The 22,155-nt window shown below is 51.2% G+C and overlaps 4 protein-coding genes across 9 annotated transcripts; 2 read left to right on the forward strand and 2 right to left on the reverse strand.

Annotated features, from left to right (window-relative positions):
- The first annotated feature begins 382 nt into the window (after positions 1–382).
- On the forward strand, positions 383–3,140 carry SYF2 (SYF2 pre-mRNA splicing factor). Its single transcript, XM_048327236.1, has 7 exons — positions 383–484; positions 564–674; positions 1,124–1,249; positions 1,465–1,582; positions 1,699–1,789; positions 2,605–2,703; positions 2,783–3,140. The coding sequence occupies exons 1-7, from the start codon at positions 428–430 to the stop codon at positions 2,946–2,948; spliced, it is 768 nt and encodes a 255-aa protein (XP_048183193.1). The 5' UTR covers positions 383–427; the 3' UTR covers positions 2,949–3,140.
- Positions 3,141–3,782: 642 nt separating this feature from the next.
- RSRP1 (arginine and serine rich protein 1) lies at positions 3,783–8,572 on the reverse strand. The gene is given in 7 exon segments (XM_048327235.1): positions 3,783–4,305; positions 4,735–4,818; positions 5,968–6,122; positions 6,439–6,635; positions 6,637–7,036; positions 8,160–8,215; positions 8,359–8,572. Coding segments are annotated over 7 exon segments (1,152 nt in total). The 5' UTR covers positions 8,430–8,572; the 3' UTR covers positions 3,783–4,116.
- On the forward strand, positions 7,845–11,519 carry TMEM50A (transmembrane protein 50A). 2 transcript variants are annotated; one of them, XM_048327237.1, is made up of 7 exons: positions 7,845–8,024; positions 9,172–9,283; positions 9,887–9,999; positions 10,081–10,148; positions 10,270–10,362; positions 10,772–10,832; positions 11,079–11,519. In XM_048327237.1, exons 2-7 carry the CDS (start codon positions 9,191–9,193, stop codon positions 11,122–11,124), a joined length of 474 nt encoding a protein of 157 aa, XP_048183194.1. In that variant the 5' UTR covers positions 7,845–8,024; positions 9,172–9,190; the 3' UTR covers positions 11,125–11,519. The 2 variants fall into 2 exon arrangements, with proteins under 2 accessions (XP_048183194.1, XP_048183195.1); XM_048327238.1 differs by lacking the exon at positions 7,845–8,024 and adding an exon at positions 8,661–8,732.
- Positions 11,078–21,847, reverse strand: RHCE (Rh blood group CcEe antigens). 5 transcript variants are annotated; one of them, XM_048327234.1, is made up of 11 exons: positions 21,779–21,847; positions 18,887–18,925; positions 18,221–18,407; positions 17,865–18,015; positions 17,590–17,731; positions 15,851–16,008; positions 15,288–15,425; positions 14,913–15,058; positions 14,211–14,290; positions 13,084–13,157; positions 11,078–12,789 (listed from the first exon to the last, which is right to left on the reverse strand). In XM_048327234.1, exons 3-11 carry the CDS (start codon positions 18,385–18,387, stop codon positions 12,763–12,765), a joined length of 1,083 nt encoding a protein of 360 aa, XP_048183191.1. In that variant the 5' UTR covers positions 18,388–18,407; positions 18,887–18,925; positions 21,779–21,847; the 3' UTR covers positions 11,078–12,762. The 5 variants fall into 5 exon arrangements, with proteins under 5 accessions (XP_048183191.1, XP_048183189.1, XP_048183187.1 ...); XM_048327232.1 differs by lacking the exon at positions 21,779–21,847 and adding an exon at positions 21,125–21,437; XM_048327230.1 differs by lacking the exon at positions 21,779–21,847 and adding an exon at positions 21,058–21,437.
- Between the last annotated feature and the right edge of the window lie 308 nt (positions 21,848–22,155).

The following is a 22,155-nucleotide window of genomic DNA, read 5'->3' on the forward strand; positions in this document are numbered from 1 at the left end:
TTATAATAAATCTCCATTTAAGGCTGGGAGATCCCAGCCACTGCAGCAATGCCATGGAAATGTTGACTTTCTTCGCTCAGAAGTTGCAGCAAAACCTTTTTTATTTTGTGAAAGCTGTAACTTTGCCCCTGTTCTGGACACCGCAAAGATTCCTGGAGAGGCCAAGAGAAGCTGTTGGTGGTTTATCATCCTACACCAGGCATTGCCCTGCATCCTGACGGCCTTTTCCAGCCTCAGCGATTCTGTGACTGTGGTTCCGGGACCGGGATTTTGTGGATTTCGGGATAATTCCAGGACCCAGCGGGAGGCGGCGCAGGGCGGCGGCAGCACCTCCCGCACGCTGGGGGGCGCCCGGCAGGGCGCGCCGGAAGCCGGAAGCGCCGGGAGCGCCGGGAGCGCCGGAAGCCGGAAGCGCGGGCGGGGCGCGATGGCGGCGGCGGTGTCGGCCCTCAGCAGTTTGGGGGTGCCCGAGGCCGATGTCGGGGTGAGGAGGGGACGCGATCGGGCGGGGCGGGGGTCCCGGCTCCCTCCCGGGGCCGCTGGCTGAGTGCGGATCGTTTCAGAGCTCGGAGGAAGAGGAGGAGGAGGCGGGCCCCGGCCCGGCCGCGGCGGCGGCGGCGGAGCAGAGGCGGGAGGAGCGGCTGCGCCGGTTCCGGGAGCTCCACATGAAGCGGGTACGGGGGACAGGAGCGGGACCGGGCAGTGGCTGGCTGGCGCTGGGGGATGGGATTCGGTGGTTCTGGGGTTTCGTGGAGCAGTCAGGGGGTTTCCTGGTCAGTCTGGAGAAGATTGAGAATGGATCCCGTCAATCCACACAAATATCCCCCGGGGGTGTCACGGAATGGTGCCAGGAGCAATGAACATGAACTAAAACACGCCATGACGATGGCAGAGCCCTGGAACAGCTGCCCAGGGAGGGCTGGAGTCTCCCTCTGTGGGGATGGGGCCATCCCAAACCCACCTAGAGGTGTCCCTGTGTCCCCTGCTCCGGGTGACCCTGCCTGGGCATGGGGCTGGGCTGGGAGATCTCCAGAGGTCCCTCCAACGCTCAGTATTCTGGGATTGTTTTATGTGGGGGTTGGGTTTGTTCTTTGTGCTCGAGTGGTGCCGTGTTTCTTTCCAGTACGAGGCCTGCAAGCTGAACAGCCAGGAGGTGGTGGAGGAGGACAAAAGACTGAAACTGCCACCAAACTGGGAAGCTAAAAAAGCTCGGCTGGAGTGGGAGCTGCAGGTGCAGGAGAAGAAGAAGGTAAGGAACTCCCTCACAGCCCAGGGGCCTGCAGGGACACCCTGACAGCCTTGGAGCTTGCACAGGTGTCACCCCCCAGATCGGTGTCCTGTTTGCCTCCTGGTTGTTTAAATCACTGTCCTGCACTGGGGGTTGGCTGGGCTGAGCTGGGGGGTTGTAACTGGGTTGGGTGCCTGGGTTTTTGCTGGGAATGGGGTGCTCTTTGTGCTGTGCAGGAATGTGCAGCCAGGGGGGAGGACTACGAGCGGGTGAAGCTGCTGGAGATCAGCGCCGAGGACGCCGAGAGGTGGGAGAGGAAGAAGAAGAGGAAAAATCCCGATCTGGGATTCTCAGGTAATGGCTCAACTCCACAGCTGTGTTCATAATGAACACCTGTGTTGGTATTTTGGGTGAAAAGGGAACAGTGAGATCAAACCCTTCACCAATTCTGACCCCAATTCTGTCCCCAGATTACGCGGCGGCGCAGCTGCGCCAGTACCAGAGGCTGACCCGGCAGATCAAACCCGACCTGGAGCAGTATGAGAAGCTCAAGGAGCAGTAGTGAGTCCTCATTTCCATCCTCTGCTACCATCTGTGGGATTTCTGAGGGATCAGCAAACACTGAACCCTGAAATCCTTCCAGCACATGCCTGTTCTCCTGGACACTGGGATGTTCTTTGACCTCAGCTGGCCCTGCTTCAGGAGGGGTGGTGGGGTAATTAATGAGGTTCATTTCTTCAAATTTGGCACTGCTGAGTTGGAAGAAATATTTGGTCAATTAGGTCACGTTTCAGTGTGTAATCAGTCACTTCCTGCAGCAGGGTTTGGGTTTTTTAGGCAGCCCAGTTTGGTTTAAGGCCTGAGTGATTTGCCCAGTTTGCATTCAGACAGATTTAGCATTTCAGGGGGTTCCTGTATCTTTCAGAGGCACCTGATGGTCCCCCTCAAAATAATTGAGCTTGGATTCCATGTTGACGTTTTCTCACTTGAATCTGGGATTCCCACAGCTGAGCGAAGTGTGACAGTGGAACTCAGCAAAAGCAGCGAAACCACGAGGGCACGGAGGGATGGGACAAGGGCTGAGGGCTTCAAAGTGAAAGAGGGGAAATTTAGGCTTGATATATGAAAGAAACTCTTCCCTGTGAGGGTGGGCAGGCCCTGGCACGGGGTGCCCAGAGCAGCTGTGGCTGCCCCTGGACCCCAGAAGCGTCCGAGGCCAGGCTGGACGGGGCTTAGAGCAGCCTGGGATAGGGGAAGGTGTAGGGGTGGGACTGGCTGATCTTTAAGGTCCCTCCCAACCCAAACCCTTCTGGGATTCTCAGAAACCCCAAAGCACTCCCCAGGTGTGTCAGTGCTGTCCCCTTGCTCTCCTCCAGCGGGGAAGCCCTGTACCCCACCTCGGACAGCCTCCTGCACGGGACCCACGTGCCCTCCAAGGAAGGGGTGGACAGGATGGTGGCAGACCTGGAGAAACAGTGAGTAACGGGGGGAGAGGGGTGGGCCAGGGGCTGGCGGTGCCGCAGCCCCCGGGGCTCAGCCCCTGCTGCCTTCCAGGATCGAGAAGAGGGAGAAGTACAGCCGGAGGCGGCCCTACAACGACGACGCCGACATCGACTACATCAACGAGAGGAACGCCAAGTTCAACCAGAAGGCCGAGAGGTTCTACGGGAAATACACGGCCGAGATCAAACAGAACCTGGAGAGGGGCACGGCCGTGTGAGCCCGCCCGGCCCCGCTCGCTCCCAGCACCTCTGGCCCAGTTCTTACCCAATTTTAACTTGTATCATGCAGCTGTTGCTTTCTCAGATCAGTGCTGTTCAGTGTGCTGGAGGTAATTTGCGTAATTCAGCTGTCAATAGCTTTTACTGCAGCTCGTGCCGTTGATGCTCTAAATAAAGGCCCTTTGGACTGATTTGGGAGGTGGTGGTTGCTCCTCAGGGTTGTTTGCCGGCAGGATGAAGAGCAGCGGGACATTTCCCCATTCCCTCCCCCCCGGCAGTGCAGGGACAGGATAAACATGGGATCCTCCCAACCACTCAAGCCTTTCTTAAAGCAGCTTCCAGACACCAGTACTCAAATTCAGTTTATTTTACTAATAATTTATTTATACAAAACCCGGGTTTAACCAGTTACTGCCAGTCCATGCAACAGCCCCTTGGCTTCCTGAACTCCTTTCTCCTGGAGCAGAGGTCTGGAACGCTCCTGGCCCCCCTGCACCTTTTCCTTCCTCCCTCACAGGGGGCCTTTGGAGGCTGCTTTTGAAGCAAACCAAATAAATACAATCCTGTAGTAACTCGAGTTTGGCATCAGGAGCAGAAGGGACAATGTGACAGTGCAAAGGGCCATGGCTTCTGTGGCAGCGGGTAAAATCCTACAGAAATTTTCACTTCCAGAGGGGTACCCAGGGAAGGAAGAGGCCCTGAAGGAGGCAGGATCCACTTTTGGAATGACCCAACAGCTCTGCTGTGTTGCACCTCGGGAGAGGAGCTGGGCAAGTACAAGCTAAACCCAGAAATAACCACGTAGAGCACAGGTCTAACACCTCACACACTCAGCCAGTGCAAAACTAAACTTTATTCACTTGAAGTAAACAGTTACACAATGTAAATCCAGGTGTTCAAAGAACAGCTACTCAACTATGGTTTAGAAAAAGTTACCCACCTGCAAGTTCTAGTCCAATAAAGCATTACAAAATATTTACAAATATACACAAGACTCCCATCTGTGGCTTCTGGATCTGTGTGCTCTCTATCTGAAAGAGAAACCTAAGATTCCAAAAATTAAGACCTCAAAATAAATACTCAGTATTAACAAATCTTCAAGCCCATCAGCAACCTCCAGCTCTCTACTGAGGGGTGTGAAGTGCTGCAGTCTGACAGTGACTCCCATCAGCGTGCCCGGAACAGGGAGCTTTTGGGTGAGAAGTTCAGGAATGTTTTCTTCTCCTCCTTCTTGACAGGAACCCACTGCCCATAGGGGCTTCCCTTCCTGTCATCCTCTCTGGGTGGAGAAACGACTGGCTCCTTAACAACAACATGGCTCACTGGCTTCTGCAGGGCAGGCTTGGCCATTGTGTTCTGGAAGAAAAAAAGACATTTCCTGTACGAAAAGGTGCTAAAATCTGTCACTCTTCAAAGGGTTTGCATGTACTGATCATATAAATCATGTAGATGTTTTCTCTCCAGGTTTTGGAATTCCTGATGCTTATACAGGGAATCAATCATGTGCACGTATCTGACATGGGAGAAATCCCTGAATCCTGAGCTTGCATTACTAAAATGTGGAACTTGAAATAAGGTGTGTTTTAAACTAGTTCTAGTTTTAAATTGTTCAGGTTGAGGGTAAAAACCTATTTCAAACACACTGCTGAGGTGTATTCACAGTGTTCTACCACCTCCTCCAAAGAACTCATTATCAAACATTAAATTCCCTCTGTCACCACGGTTAAGATCTTTACTTGAGAAAAGCCTGAGCCAGGAGGGCTGAAGCGCTGGAATTCCACTTACATTAGGGCTGAAGGAAATGCTCCTCTGTATGGCTGCTCTCTCCATGCCACCCTTGGCCACGTCCTCAGCTGCACTCCCAGGTTGCTAAAGAAGAGCACACAGAGCTTAAGTGGGGATCCCTCACCCAGGGAAGGGCAGGCAGTCACTACACAGCAGAACTTTCTGTGGAGCGTTTCAGGTATTTAATCTAAAGTAGCTGTAAAGCTACAACAGAGCAGTGCTGAGCCCCACTGAGTGCAGTCAGCATCTGACCAAGGCAGCTGGGCCAATTCCCGTGGGAATGGAGGCAATTCCACGCCCCAGTTACGGCTCAGAAAGGACTCAAAGTCACAGCACGAGCTGCCACAGCAGAGCAGTGCCACAGCGAGTGGCAGCAGGTGCTGCACAACCATCCTGCAGAGCTTTGGAGAACGACAATAAACTTATCTGCAAGTGATGCAGGCCTCTTCTTCTGTACTCTCTCAACATCTGGAATATATTGCATACATTTATGAAAGGGATGCCTGTACCATTTGTGTCAAACCCTCAGCAAATTCACTTCCCTTTCCAACAGCAGCATCTGCAGTTACTGCAGGTTTGTATTTACTGTGCTCAGGGTAACACACCATGACAGAACCAAACTAAAATGCACTTTAAGCTGCTCCAGTTTCTCCCTCCCTTCAATTCACAGCAGCTACAGCCCACAAAGTCCCTTAATTACCACCAGATTTTCTTCCTCATGTCTGGAACCATAGTCATGATTTCTATAAGACAGAAATAAAGTATGTAAAATGCATTGTGTGCTTGGGCATGGAATTTCTGGGAAACAGTTTTGTTGCACATGAAAAACTTTTAACAGTTAAAAAAGGCAGAGAGATTTAACCTTAAAAAAAAAAGGAAAAAAAAAAAAACAAAAACCCAAACTATTCACTAGGTTTGGCAAGGAGACTCCTGGTTTTAGGTCAGAAAGGCATGAACTAGTGGAATTAATGGGAAATATCCCATTAGGAGAACAAGTCAAAGGAACAAGTCTCCCCTCCTTCCCCAGCTGTCCCTACTGGACACTCAGGGGATCAACCACCTCTGACTGGGCCTTTGTGCTTCCAGCTTAAGGCAAAGCCTCGAGGTTTCTGGAGAAGTTTTTGTCCAAGAGTTTGAACTTGTAAGCACAACCTCCACAGTTAAGCTACAACACAGCCATGCAGACAAGTCTAAGAGCTGTTTACCTTTTCAGGGAGAACACTCCATACTTACCTCAGCTGACTCCGTGGCTTCCTCACGCTCCCGCTTCTCGGTTTTGATCTCTTTGGCAGGAGCAGACATCTTCAGGCTCGCTGGCAGGACAATGTTATCTGTTCCCAGGGCTTTGGCAGCATTGGCTTTTGCTATTTCCAGGAGTTCCCTCTTGTCTAGAAGAGAAAGGAATAAAAAAAAAGTGCTTTGTGTCATGTTAAAATCCACATGTAGCTACTCAAACAAGCCTAAAATCTGCAGGTTTTGCATCTACGCAAGCATCATCTGGGATTGATTTCGTCACAGCCTGTCCCCAGTGCCAATAACGTTCTGAAGAACAAGTTTTGTTAAATACATTTGTCCAACCACACCAAGGTTTTCCTTCACTTGGGCTTCACAAACCAACCAAGCAAAGGAGAATTTGCTTGCTTCAAACAAAACCTGTTTTTAGGCTCTCACACAAAGGAAATCTTAAAAAAACCCCCAAAGTACCTTTTTCACTGAGGTGCAGAGGTGACCTACTCCGAGACCGTGTCCGGGACCTGCTCCGCCAGCTCCTGTAGGCCTCGGGGTAGATGGTTCTCCCAAAGCCGTAGTACCTCCTGCCCCTGGAGCGGGACCTGCTCCTGGAGTAGGACCGCCTGTAGTAGGCCCTGCCGCGGGACCAGGAGCGGCTGCGGGAGCGGTGCCGGGGGGTAGCGGTGCCGGTAGTGCCGGGGCGGGTAGCGGCTCCGGTAGCGCCGGTAGCCGCGGGAGCGGCTCCGGGAGTAGGAGCGGGAGTAGCGCCGGGAGCGCCGGGAGCCGTTGCGCCGGGCCCGGGAGCGCGAGCGGGAGCGGCTCCAGCTGCGCGAGGAGGCCGAGGAGGAGCTGCTGGAGCGGGAGCTGCACGAGGAGCGGCTGGAGGAGCGGCTGGAGGAGCTGGCGCAGCTCCGCTTGGAGCTCACCGACGAGCCCCTCTTCTTGGGCGAGCTGAGGCTCAGGTCATCCATGAAATCCGTCATGTCGTCCGTTTTGCCAGCGTTTGTCTTCTGCACGCTCTCAGCGGCTGGTTCGGGTTTGGCTGCTGTTCTGCAGTGCCCAGTCTCTGTTCCTGTGGGGGGAGCAGGGGAAGGTCAGCATTTATGGGCATCACGGGGTTTCCTCAGCAACAACAAACACGGTGACACACGGGCAGCGAGGGCAGGGGTAATTAAACACCCCAACAACCCCCAGGCATCTTCCAGTAACAACTGAGTTCTGCAACTCCCTCTGCTGCAGTCAGGCAGAAAACTGAGATACGAGGTTGTATGCAAAAAGGCTTCAGTTTAAACCATGAATAGTTCTGTGTGGAATTTCGGAGACAGGTAACTTTGTGTGGATTTTAAGTGTAATTCCTTTTACGATACATTTTTTCACCCAAAAAGGAGGAAAACCTTGACATTCTTGAAAACAATTTCAAAGTATTTTATTTTCCATCTATCCTAAATGCAGCCCCTTGCATCTACAACACAAAAAAACCATTTGCCTTCCAGATCAGAGTCTTCTGCTACAGCTCTGTAGAGGCTTTTACTCCAACAAGGGAAAATGAAAGTACCTACTCTAAGTATAAAGCAGCTAAGATCTTGCCTACATCATGTCATAAAACTCCTGGCACACAGCTCCACACATCCCAGTGTGTGCAACAAGCTGCTGTTAAAAACATTCCACTCAAACAGTGCAAAACCCGGGCGATGATTCCGTGGCCGTGACTCGTACGGGACGCAGCGCTCATTATGGCTCTATATTAATAATTAAAATGGCTGTCCCTGGAGTGGCAGCCATTTTATAGCTACAAAGGTTACTTGGGGTAAGGATCTTATCACCAGACTTAAGCCCTGACTTACGTAACCAGTTTACAGTTTAGGGAAGTTTGCTTTAACACGGCATTTCTATTTAGTGCTCAGTGCAAAGCGAGGTTAGGCAATAAATCCAACCCCCTCACTGAAATCTGTAATTTATGTTCCGTGAGAGCCGTCAGACGCCCTTCTCTCGCTACTACTCCAGTTAAAAGTTTCACTCCGTCACCTCTACGCAAGGGCCAAGGTCATACGGCTGGAACGGTAAGAAGAGAAATCCCGAAGCGCCGCCCGGCATCGCCAACCCCCTCCCGGCCCGTGGCCAGCCCCGTCCATGGGGGGCCCATCGCGGCTACCGGACCCCCGCCCCCGCCGAGCCCTCAGGCGTCCCTCACTCACCGCTGGGCGCCGCCGGGCACGCCCCGCGCTGGTTCCCCTGAGGCACCTGGGCGCTCCTGGAATAAAATAAACAAAAACCCATAAAAACCCACCCGTGAGCGATTCACGGCCCTCACCCCGCAGCGGCCACCGCGACCGGCCTCTCCCGCCTCCCTTCCCCGCCAGCTGCCCCCCGGCCCGCGCCGCTCCGCCGCCTCACCGGCTCCAGCCGGCCGGGCTGCCCCCGCACGGGTCCTGAGGGGAGAGCCCCGCTTCGTGAGTCACTCCCATAGCGCCGGGCCCGCTGCGCCAGCCGCGACAGGCGATAGAGCCGCGATAGAAGCAGGACAGAACCGCGACAGAGTCGCAACGCGGACGCGCCTCCGCCCGCTCCCGCCGCCCGGCAGCGACTGAGGGCCGGCGCAGAACCTTCCAGAACGTCCCTCCCGTTGCGTCACCCGCGCGCTCACGGCGCACGCGCGCCCCACCCCCGAACGCCGCTCCCGCCCCGGCGCTGGGGACGCGCCCCCCGCTCCTGCGCGCGCGCGCTGCGCCTGCGCGCGGCCGCCGCCGCCGCCGCCGCGTCCCGTGACGGTGCGCGGGGGATGCGCGGGGGCGCGCACGGTGCGGGGATGCGCGGGGGATGCGCGGGGGATGCGCGGGGGCGCGCACGGTGCGGGGATGCGCGGGGGATGCGCGGGGGTGCGCACGGTGCGGGGATGCGCGGGGGATGCGCGGGGGATGCGCGGACGGGGCTGCGCAGGGTGCGGGGGGTGCGGGTGCGAAGGGAGGTGCGTGGGGATGCGTGGTGCGCGCCCCGTGACTGCGCGGGGTGCGGTGCGGGGTGCGCGGGTCAGGGGTGCGCGGGTGCGTCCCGGCGGGAGCCGCCGGTGGAGGTGCCCGGTGCGGCGGGCACGGCGCGGCCCCGGCTCGGGCGGGAGCTGCGGCCGGCCCTCGGCTGTGCCCCCGCGCAGAGCTGCGCTCCGCTGCCGCCGGTTTCCTGTGAGAGCGAACCTTCCTCTTCCTCCCGCAGTTGTTGGCAGTGCTGAAACATGTCCGGGTTCCTGGAGAGCCTGCGGTGCTTCGAGTGCGTTGATTGGGGCGAGAAGCGCAACACCATCGCCTCCGTGGCCGCGGGGGTGCTGGTACGGCCCCACCGTGCTCGGGACTTTGGCTTCTTGCGGCTTTTCTGTCGTAAGATAAAAACTAGGAGCAGTTTGGGAGTCTCTTCTCCCGCATTACTTTGGAAGGATGTGAGGAAACTGCCTCAAGTTGTGCCAGTGGAGGTTTAGGTTGGATAAAAGGGGAAGTTTTTCCACTGAAAGGGTGGTCAGGCAGTGGTGGAGTCACTGTCCCTGGGAGTGTTTAAAAAAACCGTGGATGTGGCAGCTGGGGACACGGTTTAGTGGTGACCGTGGTGGTTTGGAATTGATGATTTTAAAGGGCTGCTCCAACCCTAGCAATTCCAGGGAAAAGAAGAACAGGGATACATTGTCCCTGTGTGTAGCAGCAGAGTTACTGACAAAATCTGGCCTGGTTTCCTCCATCCATTTTTTGTTCAAATTTCACGGTTCTACCTAGGAATGAACGGTTGGAGTGGATAAATCCCTGGCTTGGCAGTCAGCTGGATCCCAGACTGACAGCAAAACTAACGGTGTTACCAGTTTGGTCTGGGTTGGAGACTATAAGGGTGATTTTAAACATTGATGTCGTTTTTAAGCCATTGTGTTCTCCCTTCTTTCCCCCAGTTTTTCACAGGCTGGTGGATCATCATCGATGCTGCTGTGAAATACCCTCAAGTGGAAGACTTCAACCATTCCTACCATGCCTGTGGGGTCATAGCCACCATTGCATTCCTGATGTAAGGATCCACCACGCTCCCAGCAGTTAATTTGTGCTTTTAAAGGAGAGGCTCAGTCCCATTTTTGTCCTGTTTTCCCAGGATCAACGCGGTGTCCAACGGGCAGGTGCGGGGGGACAGTTACAGCGAGGGCTGCCTGGGCCAGACAGGTACCTGGGCTGGGGCTGGGGGGCACAGCCATGGGGACACCGAGCCTCAAGAGCTGTGCCAGGGGGGGTTTGTGGGGCTGGGGTGTCCCACAGGCACAGAATATCCCCCATCCCATTCCAGGGGCTCGGATCTGGCTCTTCATCGGTTTCATGATGGCTTTTGGGTCCCTCATTGCTTCCATGTGGATCCTTTTTGGGGGCTACGTGGTTAAAGGTAAGACCTGACCCTATTTTTGAAAGTTTAAGGTGTTTTAAATGACTCCTGAATTTTAGAACTGGTAGTTAGATGGTTTCTGGGCAGGCCCAGTTTGAATATTTTCTTAACCCTACACACCACTATCCCATATTATTACTATTGGGATGGATTTGATCTAAGTACAAACTTCCTCTACAAACCCAGCTCTTGCCCAACTGGGAACTCCATGGATATAATTAAACTGCTGCAGTTTTAAGGGAGTAATTCCCTGGGTGAACACTTATTCCCAGAATACAAATTACTGAGTTCCTGCACATTGCTCCCAAAGCCTCTCTGCTAAATTAGCACAAGGGAAAATGACATGTCAGGAATGGGATATGCTTGAAAATGACTTCAGAAAAAAATTATGGGGATTTTTTTCTCTTAGAAAAACCAGTGGTGTACCCAGGAATAGCTGTGTTTTTCCAGAATGCATTCATCTTTTTTGGGTAAGACTGTCCTCTTTTATTTGTTTCCTATTTAATTGGCTTTTAATGATAAAAAACTGAAACTTGCTGTGATCTGGTTGGTCCTGAAGTCCTGTTTTGTAACCAGACCTGTGTGAATAAACTGGCATCTGTCTGCACAGGTTTCACTCAGGAACTGGATTAACAAATACCCCGATTTGCTCCTTGAAATCCCGTGTTTAAAACGAGGAATTTGATTTGTGGTGTCCCTTGGTTGTGTTCACACAGGGGCCTGGTCTTCAAGTTTGGTCGCACAGAGGATTTGTGGCAGTGAGCGCCCCTGGAGTGCCCTGGGGTTTGACTGCACCCCCCAAAGTTTTGTAAAACCATTTTGTAAACCTTCCATTGTGTCTAAAGAGAATCAAGGAAAGCTGAAAGCACTAAACCCAGCTCTATTCTGTTTATTTTTTTTACTCTTGTATGTCCACTTCAGTTTTGTGGTGTTTTTGAGAAATGTAAAATTGCTACAGACAACAGTGGAGTCACTTTTCTAAAATGATGTTTGTTACAAATAAAAGGAGAGTGGAATATGGATGTGTTTAACCAGCTGTTTCTATGATGTTACTTACAATCCAAAACTTACTAAAAATGCTTTAAAACAACCTTTTAACAGATGTTTATTAAATATTTCCTATATCTGGACAATATAACCATGTCTCCAATTTCAAAGCTTGCTGGTGTGTGGCTTTTCTTGTGTAATACAGAACTCTGGTAGTTTGGGAATTTTTTTTTTTCCCCCCCATCCCTGAATATTTCTTTTATCCTGTGGTGATAAAGAGGAAGTCTTTGGGAAGTAACAACTCACAGTTGTGTGTAGAAGGTGTGGGCAGCTGCTGACCTCCTGCTGGCTCTTTTGGGAGCTGGGAACAAGGAAAACTGGCCCTTCCTCTGCAAGTCTGCATTCCTTGGAAGCTGCCTCCCTTTGTAAGGGCAGGGATCTGCTCATCCCAGTGAATGAATGAGGTCAGTGAGCCTCATCAAAGGACTCAGCCTTGTCACGAGTTCCCTCATTCGTTCCTCACAAGGGTGCTGAAGAAAGAAAAACAGCCACATTTTCACTCCTTTATTAGGTAAGCACTTCTGGAAGATTTTCTATGTCAACTATTTTTGAAAGTAGGAAACACCAGGATCACAATTCACTTAAAAATGAGGGTTCAGAGAATCCTCTGTCCCCAAAGTCCCTGCACTTCCAAAATTGGGTGCAGGCAGCACTGAGGCCCCTTCCCCCAGTGCCCCAGTGCTGCTCCAGGCTGTCCCCTCCCAGACACTGCCCGGAGCTCTGTTCGTGTTTTACATTTGGCAGCAAACCCCAGGGACTGCAGGAGCACCATCCACAATTGAATTTCTTGCCATCAGAACCTCCCAACATCCAACCCCAGCCATGTAATGCCAGATTTTTCCAGGAGTTCAGTCTGGCAGGATGCAGAGTTCTGGCTCTGCTCCAGCTCACTCATCAAATCCTGGCTTGTCAAGGCCTTCAGCAGAATCATCTCAGCTTAAAAACTTGAGTGCTTTGCTAGATAAAGAAGTGCTCCTGGAAAAATGACACTTTAAAATCCATCATTTTGGCTTGTAAACTCGGGAGCTAAAAATAGTTTAATGTTTCCAAGCATTTGGATTGATAAACCATGAATGCAGCCAACTTTTTTGTACATATCTTACAAAAAATATTTAGGCAAGGCCAACAAAGCAGAAAAGCTGAATGCATTTTAAGTTTGCATCTGTGAATTCACACTCTGCATCTTTCAAGAATAACTAGAACAGTTTAATTTTTTGAGTGTCCATGGGAGTGGCTTTTGTGGGCCTGAGAATTGATATTTCAGTGCTCTTTGAACCCATCATAGCTGTTCAGTTTTTCTGGTGACAGAGGAAAATCTTATCTTGGTCTTATCTGTCATCTGGGATCCTCCATTCAAAATCCAACAGACAAGTGGGGAAACTGTGAAGACAAACATTCTTCTATCAGAACATATCAAACCATCACAGAAAAAAAACCCCTAAACCAATGGAAAATCTGATTAGAAGCTTATTTTCACCCATTATTTCTGTAATTCAGATACAGCCTCACAGCAGCACCTAAAGGCCTGTGTTTGTGCATCAAAATGTGCTGGGAAAAGGAATAACCCTTTTTTTTCCTTACTTTTAATTCAAATACCTGGAGTTCTTCATCGAGGTGCTAAATGAACCCCCCCCCCCCCCCCCCCAGGGAATCTGACATGATTTTGAAACTCACCTCCCAATAAAATTGGTCATCAAAGTACTTTGAGACATGCACGGTCTTAAGCAATTTGATGTTTAAGATTAAACCTGTTGGTAAAAAGAGGAAGACCCAAAATAAACATAAACAGCAGGGAAAGGGGAGGATTGTGTAGAACAGGAGGGTTTTTTGGTAACATTTATCCAAATGTAACAGATCAAACCACAAATTCAGACCTAAATCCTTCAGCAGAGCCCCCTGGCTCAAGCTGGCCTTAAATACAAAAAGAGGCTTGCCAGGATCAAGGCGTGGGATATTAAAAATGAATTACTTTAGGTAAAACCCCATTTAACAGCTGCTAGATTATAAAAATACATCAAAATGATGAATTTCTTGCATGAGAAGTGCCTGTGTATTTAAAATAATCTGGCTTATCAGCACTGCTGGTTTGGGATCTCTGATGGGAATCTCTGGATTTTTAAACAATTGGTTAAACACTGAATGTCTGGTTCTTTCAGATGGATGTTTTCTAAAAATCTGTTCATTTTTCATTACATTTAAAGTAATGCAAAGGTTTAAATAAATTAGAACACACCCAAAAAAATCAATGTAGGGTGTATTTCCCAACAATTTTCATTGGCGATTTCCCTGCTACTCCAGACAGAATTAGGGGCTGTGGAAAAGCAGCAGCTGCCACAAACCAGAGCATCCCACAGGAGCCACCTGAGTGCTGCTGCTCCCAAAGCAGCAAAAAGTCCCCAAAATCTCAAAATCTCCTGATCAAAGGGCTGCAGCTGGGCTGAGGCAGCTCCTGATGTTATTGAAACTTTGCACATTTGCACCAAATGGCCTAAAAAGCGCCAAGCCCCAGATTGGGGCATCTTCTGTCACTAAGACAATACCCAAATGTGGAAGTATTTTCATCTTCACACCTCTCCTGTCTGCAGTTTGAAGGCAGCTGTTAAACCTTGGTTAAAATAAAACTTCAGCACTGAAAGAATGGTGCTGCTGGGTTATTTCTGTGCAAAACAGCTCTTCTCCTTCAAAAGCCTGGCTGGGAAGAGTCCCTGGCATTCATGTTTCCATTGATTCCACAAGTAACTTACCCATAGAAACTTGCTCCAAGGAAATAAAGAAATTCCTGGAATGCTTTCAGTACTGACCTGTAATCAGACCTGTTATCAAGGCAGTGCTGATGGTCTGGCAGAAGGCACCAACGTCAACAAAGACCAAATAACCCAGACTGAAAAGCAAGAAAAGTGTTTCACCTTTTACAGTTGCTGAATTCAGCATTGAGACCATGAATGAATCTGTATCTACAGAGCATTTCACATCAAAACCTCTCACAGAAACTGTAATTCTCAAACCTGTGCAGCTGCAGGGAGATGTTTTAGGAGCACACCAGAAGCCTAATACAGACTTTGGAGGATATATTTTGTCCATCTTTTGGTATTAAAACTTCATTAAATTTGTTCCGTTAAGAACATGATGAGAAGCGTCAGGCCTTCATGCTGCATTCTGATTTCTGCCTCCCTCCTAAGCTCCCCAAACCCTAAAATGAGCCTTGGAAGGAGGCACATGCCCAGCCTTCATCTCCTGTGTCTGCTGTATTTAATATCAAACAAAAAGAGAGACAGAAAACAGGACCCAACGCTGATGTCAAAGTTCTGACCCAAAGTTTGCTCAACTCTCAAATTCCTCATTGCTGACTTTTTTTTGTACTTCAGGGATTATCTTGGGTTACCTGATATAAAACAATGTATCTGTGATGACATTCAGGCTCTCTGGATGACTGAGAACTCTTCTCAGGGCACACTGCAGTAATGATTATTTATCTTTACTATTTAATACAAGAATTTATGTACCTGGATAAATTATTCCATTGTGTAGAAATCCCTTTTTCTACGAGACAGAGAACAACAGCAGCCACAGCTCCAAGCACAGCAGGCAAACCAAAAGTGAAATGAACTCCAGAAGTGTCCTGAAGCTTGAAAGCAGGATTAAAACACCTCTGGGAAGACAAAAAGGTTAAATTGATACCCAGAAACACAAGCTGGTAATTGCAGATCAGCTGTTGCAGACCTAGAGGATGAATCTGCTCTCACAAGTTGCAACCCTGCACTCTGCTCAGAACACCTCAGCTTTCCCAGTTTGGGAAAGAGGTTTCCCTTGGAGTGTCCTGCATTGGAAAAGAAGTTTATACAGCTTATACAAGAACCATTTCAGGGTCTGAGCATTACCTGTAAACAGTGAGATCCCAAGATGGTGATGACACCGCCAAGCAGCCCCAAAATCATGGCAATCCAAGGGTGCTGGATGCTGTGTGCTGTGTAGCTGATAGTGACCCCTCCAGCCAGGACTGCACTGTGGATGTGAGTCTGTACAAGAAAACAGGAACAGGAAGTTAAGGGACTTTTTACAAGGGTTTGTAGTGATAAAACAAGGGGCAATGGCTTTAAACTGAAAGAGGGAAGGTGTAGATTAAATATTAGGAAGGAATTGTTCCCTGGGAGGGTGAGGAGGCTGTGGCTGCCCCTGGATCCCTGGAAGTGCCCAAGGCCAGGCTGGATGAGGTTTGGAGCAACCTGGGGTAGTGGAAGGTGTCCCTGCCCATGGCAGGGGGTGGAATGAGGTGATCTTTAATGTCCCTTCCCACCCAAACCACTCTGTGAGTCTGTGACTGTCAGGCTGAAATCCCGGACTTGGCTTCAGTTAACAGTTCTTGTATTTTAGTGTATACTGAGGGTAACAGGAAATCTCTTTTAACAGAAAAAACTCGTGCAGGGTTTTCCCTCGTCCTTACCATCCTGAATTTGCCATCCTTGGAGGTCAGAGCAGACAACATGAAGGCAGTCACAGCACTCACTGCGAGGGCGAAGTAGGTGTTGAGCACTGCTTCCTTCTTGGAGTCAGCCAGGATAGAATTGAAGCTTGGCCAGAACACCCAGACAAACACAGTGCCTTGGGGACAAGGACAGGAAATCCTCTGAACCACAGGGAACCCATCACTGCCTGTCTCCAGCCCACAGTGTGCTGTAATTCCCTAACATTTCCCAAAGCAGAGCCACCCCTAAGACCAATCCCAGCGAGGAACTGTCAGTGTCACCCTTCCATGACCACACAGGCTTCTCTAACAGGAATGAAAACAGGTTCTTCTGCTTCTGTGCCCCTAATTGTCAGCACTTGGGAACCCCAGGCTCCACAGAGCAAGTGCCCTGCCTGGCAGGATGCATTTTTCCATGCATGCCTAGGGATGCACGTGCACAGAGCAAATGCCAGCCAGCAGAGGGAGGTCGGTGGCCTCAAAGCACCTCACGTTGATCCCACACGGGCCCGTGCCCCTGGGCTGTGCACAGACACCAACATAACCAACCAGCAGCTCCTTTGGCATCGTCCACTTGTTGTATTTTGTTTCCACCCACTGATGTTGTGTTCCCCACCCCACAGAGGTACCAGACCCTTGTGCAATCCACCTGACAGTGACATCTGATGTGTTCTTGTCCAAGACTAACAAGTGACACAGGCACTGTCACTACGAGGCACAAATCCAGTTTCCAGCAGCCCTGGCAGGTACCAGCTTGTCTGGGCTCCTTGAAATCCAATTTCCATTGCTAATATCCATGACTTCAGTGCACCAAGGCAGAGATAACCCTGCCTCAGACTGGAGAGGCCATTTCAGCAACTCTAAACTTATGGTGGCACTGAGGACTAGTGAGATGATTCATCCTATTCCCATTGATGAGGCAGTTAGTCAGTCATAAATACAGATATCTATAAAATCTACTGAGGCATTCTTATGAGGATCTGCTCAGCTCTGGAAATAAACAGCAAACAAGAACTCCAGGGACACGAAAGAGCAGCATTTAAATGTTGTATTCCCTAAACTGGGCAAACACTGACTGAGAATGAGACTCTGTGGACCCCTGCAGGAAGCTCTGAGTTCAGCTGGTGGCAGTTGCACTACAGAAGTTGTGATAATAAAGACACCAAATTGCTTCCATAAGAAAAGGAATGGAAGTCCCAGACACTCAGCCTGTCCTCCCCCAGCTCCTCTCTCGTGGGCCTGCCTATATCACACTCCCCACCCTTCACCAGGCTTTATCTTTTTATTTATGTTACCAGCAGGGACTGCCTCTTTATATCTCTGTGCACCACCTGGCCAAACAGCCTGAGCTGGGACCTGGGAGCTCTGCTGAAGTACAAGTTGTGAGCTCAGCTTTGGACACAGTCCCTCAGCAGCAGGCCTGGACAAGCCCAGGGGGACAGCTTGGCCAGGAAAGAGAGTGCTGAACCTGGAGAAGGAGCAGTTAACCTGGAGTAGCCTTATGCTGAGGTGACAAAAGCAAACTGAGCCCCAGCTTTGGCAGGAGTGGCCTCTGGGCCAGGTAGGAAAACGGCCATTGTCACAAAGCAGGAAGCAGAGCAGCAGTTTCTGTGCTTGGCTGCATGCAGAGCTGCATTTTGCACTCAAAACCCTCAACCCTCTCTATGGCCTCCCTGCAATCCCTTCTTCCAGCTGAGGCATTAAAGCCAAGGACTCACCCAGCATTGAGAACAGGTCTGACTTTGGGGTGCTCCTGTTCTTGTCCAGCCCTGGGGGTGGCTCAGGGAAACGGGAGGTGACTGCCACACCAAAGTAGGCTCCAAAGAGGTGCACGTGCATCAGGGTGAGGCTGTCTGGGACCTGTACCAACAGAATATTCACCATTTGTGGGCTAATTCAGGCCACACAAAGCCTTTGCTGCAGCTCCTGACAGAGTTGTTCCAAAGTTCCAGTGACATTTTCCCCCATGTATCTGAAAACCCCACCAGGGTACCTGCAGGAATGTCCTGTTGATGCATCTGCTCACATAGAAGATGATTAATTCCACCAGGCTCATCACAATTAACTGCACAGGATTGGCCTTGCCCAGGACAGCTCCAGTGGAGATGGCCACAGCAGTCATGCTCACCACAGCCTTTGCTAGGCTGCAATAAGGAAAGGAAAATAACTCAGAATCAGGGTGACACCAGGGCAATAAAGAAGGAACGACACAGAACAATGAACTTAAAAACCAAAAGCCCTCTGAAATGCCTCCAAACGTGACTCTGCTCGTTCCCAAACAGGCCCTATAAGGAGGCATTCACCTCCACGAGGAGCAATCAGCAGTTCTGGATTAGTCCAGCTCATTACCTTTTCATACCACCTTCACTTTCCTGTACCCTGAGGAAAACTAATAAATCTTCTACCAGCACAGAGCACTGGACACCAAGAACAATGAGCAGGAAGTTGAGTCCGGTGCTGCTAAAGCCATATCTTCTCAGAACCATCAGGAAAAAGCCAAATCCAAAAATCACCATGTGGTTGACATCTTGAAATTCTGCAGGACAGAAAAAACCAAGACAGCAGTGACATTATTAATGCAGATTGGATTTCTGGTTAAAAAAAAAAAATCAATTAAAAATCACAATTAACTAAAAAGCCTTCAGATAAAAATTTAAGTGCCACTTTTGTTTAGTACTTGGAAAGAATTCCAGAGTTTTCTTTCCAATCCATAAGTAATCAGAGAAACAATATCCTTAACCCTGAATTTATTCTTACAGAGTGATCTGAATGGATGCCATAAGACGGGGGTTGAGAGGTCGAAAAACCCAACAGAAAACTGACCAAAAATGCAATTCAGTCTTGGATCCCCATCATACCTCTGACACAAATACATTCCCACCCCTCCTGGTGCTGAAAGAGCAATAAAACCATTTTCTACTTCTCACCAACAGAGCCCGCTGAGTCCCACCCCCACTGCAGGGCACAACAGGAGCAGGGATTGTCCCTCCTTTCCCAGCAGGGTGCCAGGCTCACCTGGGTAGAAGCTGGATGGTGAGTAGATGTTACCAACATCTGGGAAGCAAAAGAAAAAGCGGATGAGGAACAGAGTTTCCAGGAAAAGGATCAGCCAGGGCACGCTGCAGCGGAAGTTGAGGTAGCGGGAAGGCATCGTGCACTCGGTACATGAAGCACCAACACATCAATGATTCCTTCTCCCTAGAAAAATGTCCCAGTGCCCTCACACCAATAGCAAAGGAGGTATGGGGGGGCCAGGAATGAGAACTCAGCAGCGATAAAAAGCCCAAGAGGCGTGAGCAGGGAACGGCTCCTTATCTGTGGAGTGTCAGGAGCCCACACTCACCCCAGCTCACACGGGCTGAGCTCAGAGAGTGCCCAGGGACACAGACACATCCAACTGCCAGCACTGCCCCGCTCCAGGACACCTCCCTTGGGGCATTCCAGCTGCTGGGGGCCTGGCAGCTCGGCTAAAGGGCAGCAAAGCAGAACATGGACTCTGAAAAGCGGGATGTGGAAGACTATGCAGAACCAGTAACTGTTGACATCACAGCTCTGCAGCCACATCCCGCAACAAAGCTTCTTCTACAGGATGGATCCAACCCAACACCAGGGAATCAGGCACCTGTGGCATTTCCTCTGCCACTGTAGGACCAGCCTGCTGTTCACATACGGCCATGGAAACTGCTCCAGGACACCTTATGAATCCATAGCATGAATCGTGGAATGGTTTGGGTGGGAAGGGACCTTACAGCCCACCCAGTCCACCCCTGCCATGGTGCAGGGACACCTTCTGCTATCCCAGGCTGCTCCAAGCCCCGTCCAGCCTGGCTCTGGACACTTCTGGGATCCAGGGGCAGCTACAGCTGCTCTGGGTACCCTGTGCCAGGCCCTCACCCACCTCTGAATAAAGAATTTCTTCTTAATATCCACTCCAAGCCTGCCCTCTGGCAGTTTAAAGCCATTCCCCCTTGTCCTGCCATATAAAATCCCTCTCCCTCCCTTTTATAAGCCCCCTTTAGGCACTGGAGGAACATTAGTCCCTTCTCAGCATTCACGGTGCTTTGTGAACTGAGCCCTCTTTGTTCAGGCAGTTCAGATTAAAGCACTGTAATTACACCTCAGCCTCTCTGCTCTGAGGCTGTTACAAACCAAGTGCTGAGCTGGCACAGCACAGCCTGAGGAGTGCCCAGAAATGGGGAGAAATGTGCTCAGAAATAGGGATAAAGCCACCTGCTGGTGACAGGAACATTTATCACGCAAGAATATATGCAGAGAACTCCCAGTTCACTTAAATTTTAGGACATTCCTCCTGCCAACCCAGGCTACAGGGCACAATAATAGTTTTCAAGCCACCTGTGAAAGGTTTGGATTTGTGGCATAGCTTGAACCTTCCTCACATCCAATATCAAACTGCTTTAACATCAAACTGCTTTAACATCAAAGCCCTTTCCCAGCTTTTATTTAGGCCTAATAAAGTTAAATATCCCGACACCCATTTCAGAAACTCCTAAACAACATCCAAAAAAACCCCTTTCCCAGGCATGCAAAGCACTGCCCTGGCTTCAGACAACCCTGATGCAGAAAGATCCACATTCAGGTCCTTTTTCCGTGACCCCGTGGGCAATTCAGACAGAACCAGAACACCTAGTGAGCTTTCTCTAGACAGGGTAATAGCTCAAGCAGCAATTTAAGGATTAATTTAGCTAACACAACGAGCCCTTTTGCTACCTCTTACTAAATCCCATCAGTGTTAACATCCAGGGAAAACACCCCAAAGGCGAGGAATTCACCTGTTTTCCCTCAGCATGACACACTGTAAAGCTGATACTCAGATTCACAGCTTAAGCGTCCGAACAGAGACCAAAAGTTGGTGATCTCTGACAGGACGAAGCACAAAGTAACTTTAATGCTAGGTAAAAGTTCTTCCCCACGAGGATGGTGAGGCCCTGGCACAGGGTGCCCAGAGCAGCTGTGGCTGCCCTTGGATCCCTGGCAGTGTCCAAGGCCAGGCTGGACAGGGCTTGGAGCAGCCTGGGACAGTGGAAGGTGTCCCTGCCCATGGCAGGGGTGGGATGGGATGATCTCCAAGGTCCCTTCCAACCCAAACCAATCCGTGATGCTCCGATGCTAAATTAGAGCTCCACTACTAAGAAAACACCCCCATGATACAGCCAAGGGCGCAGCACCCTCCTGGGCCAGTTTCAACGCCGTTTGGGACCCGCACTCCTCACATCGAGCCCATCACTGCCCGACCCTTGTTCTGGGAGATCCATCATCCCCTGGCAGGCCCGTGGCACCCAGCCCAGCGCCGGGCGAGGTGGCACCGCCACCCTCCAGCCAGCCAGGGCCGGGCGGGGCCCAGGCCCCGCTCGGGCCTCCCTCAGGCGCGGCGCCGCCATTGTTCCTTCACGGCTCCCAAAGACCACAGGGGCCGCGGGCCCCGGGGAGGGAGCTCCGCAGAGGCTCCAGGCGCGGGCCCTGGGGCGGGGGCTCTGCCGGGCGGCTCCGGGGAGCGGAGGCGCGGAGCCGGGGCCCGGTGCCGGTGCCCGGCCGTGACTCGGCAGCCCCAGGTGGCGGCGGCAGCCACGGGACCCGCCCGGCTCCGCCCTTCGCTGAATGCCCGCCCCCTCCCCACAGGCCGCCCTTAGGGACTGCACTCCCATTGGCCGAGCGCAGGCTCCTCCTGGCCCCTGATTGGCCTACCCCCAGCACCGGCCGTCTTCGGGCTGCGCGTTCTGCGCTACGATTGGCTCTATCGCTTGTCACTCAACAATGCGCATTATTTATTGGCTGGCGCGGGCCATCAATCAGCTCGGGGGTTATTTTGCCCTCCGGTGAGCGGGCGGCGCAGGCCGCGCTGTGGAGGCGGTGTCGGGCGTCACAAACTGTCACTGCCTGTCTTTGCACCTGAGACAGAGTGTCCTCTTCCCCGGCTGCCGATTTGCCAGAGAGGCTGTCAATCAAACGTGAGAGGTGGTGCCTCGGTGCTACGGTGACAGAGGAAATTGAGCCCTCCTTCTTCCGTTTCCGAGTGGATGGCTGAGCTGTCCTTTTATTCTTCTGTTGCTCTTCTATTGGACAATTTCCTTGTCGGTCACCGCACGGGGCGGGAACCAGCCTGCAGGACAGCAGGCGGGAGGAGGCCAAAGTCTGCATGGTAATTGGTTGATAGCCCATCAATCACAAATCCCCCTCTCTGATTGGATCATTAGGCTATCAATCAAGTCAGTAGGCGTGCCTCGCAGCGGCACGAGGCGGGACCAACTTTCTTGTGCCGCGATTGG

The sequence above is a fragment of the Corvus hawaiiensis genome, chromosome 23 (genome assembly GCF_020740725.1).
Source record: "Corvus hawaiiensis isolate bCorHaw1 chromosome 23, bCorHaw1.pri.cur, whole genome shotgun sequence".
NCBI lineage: Eukaryota > Metazoa > Chordata > Aves > Passeriformes > Corvidae > Corvus > Corvus hawaiiensis.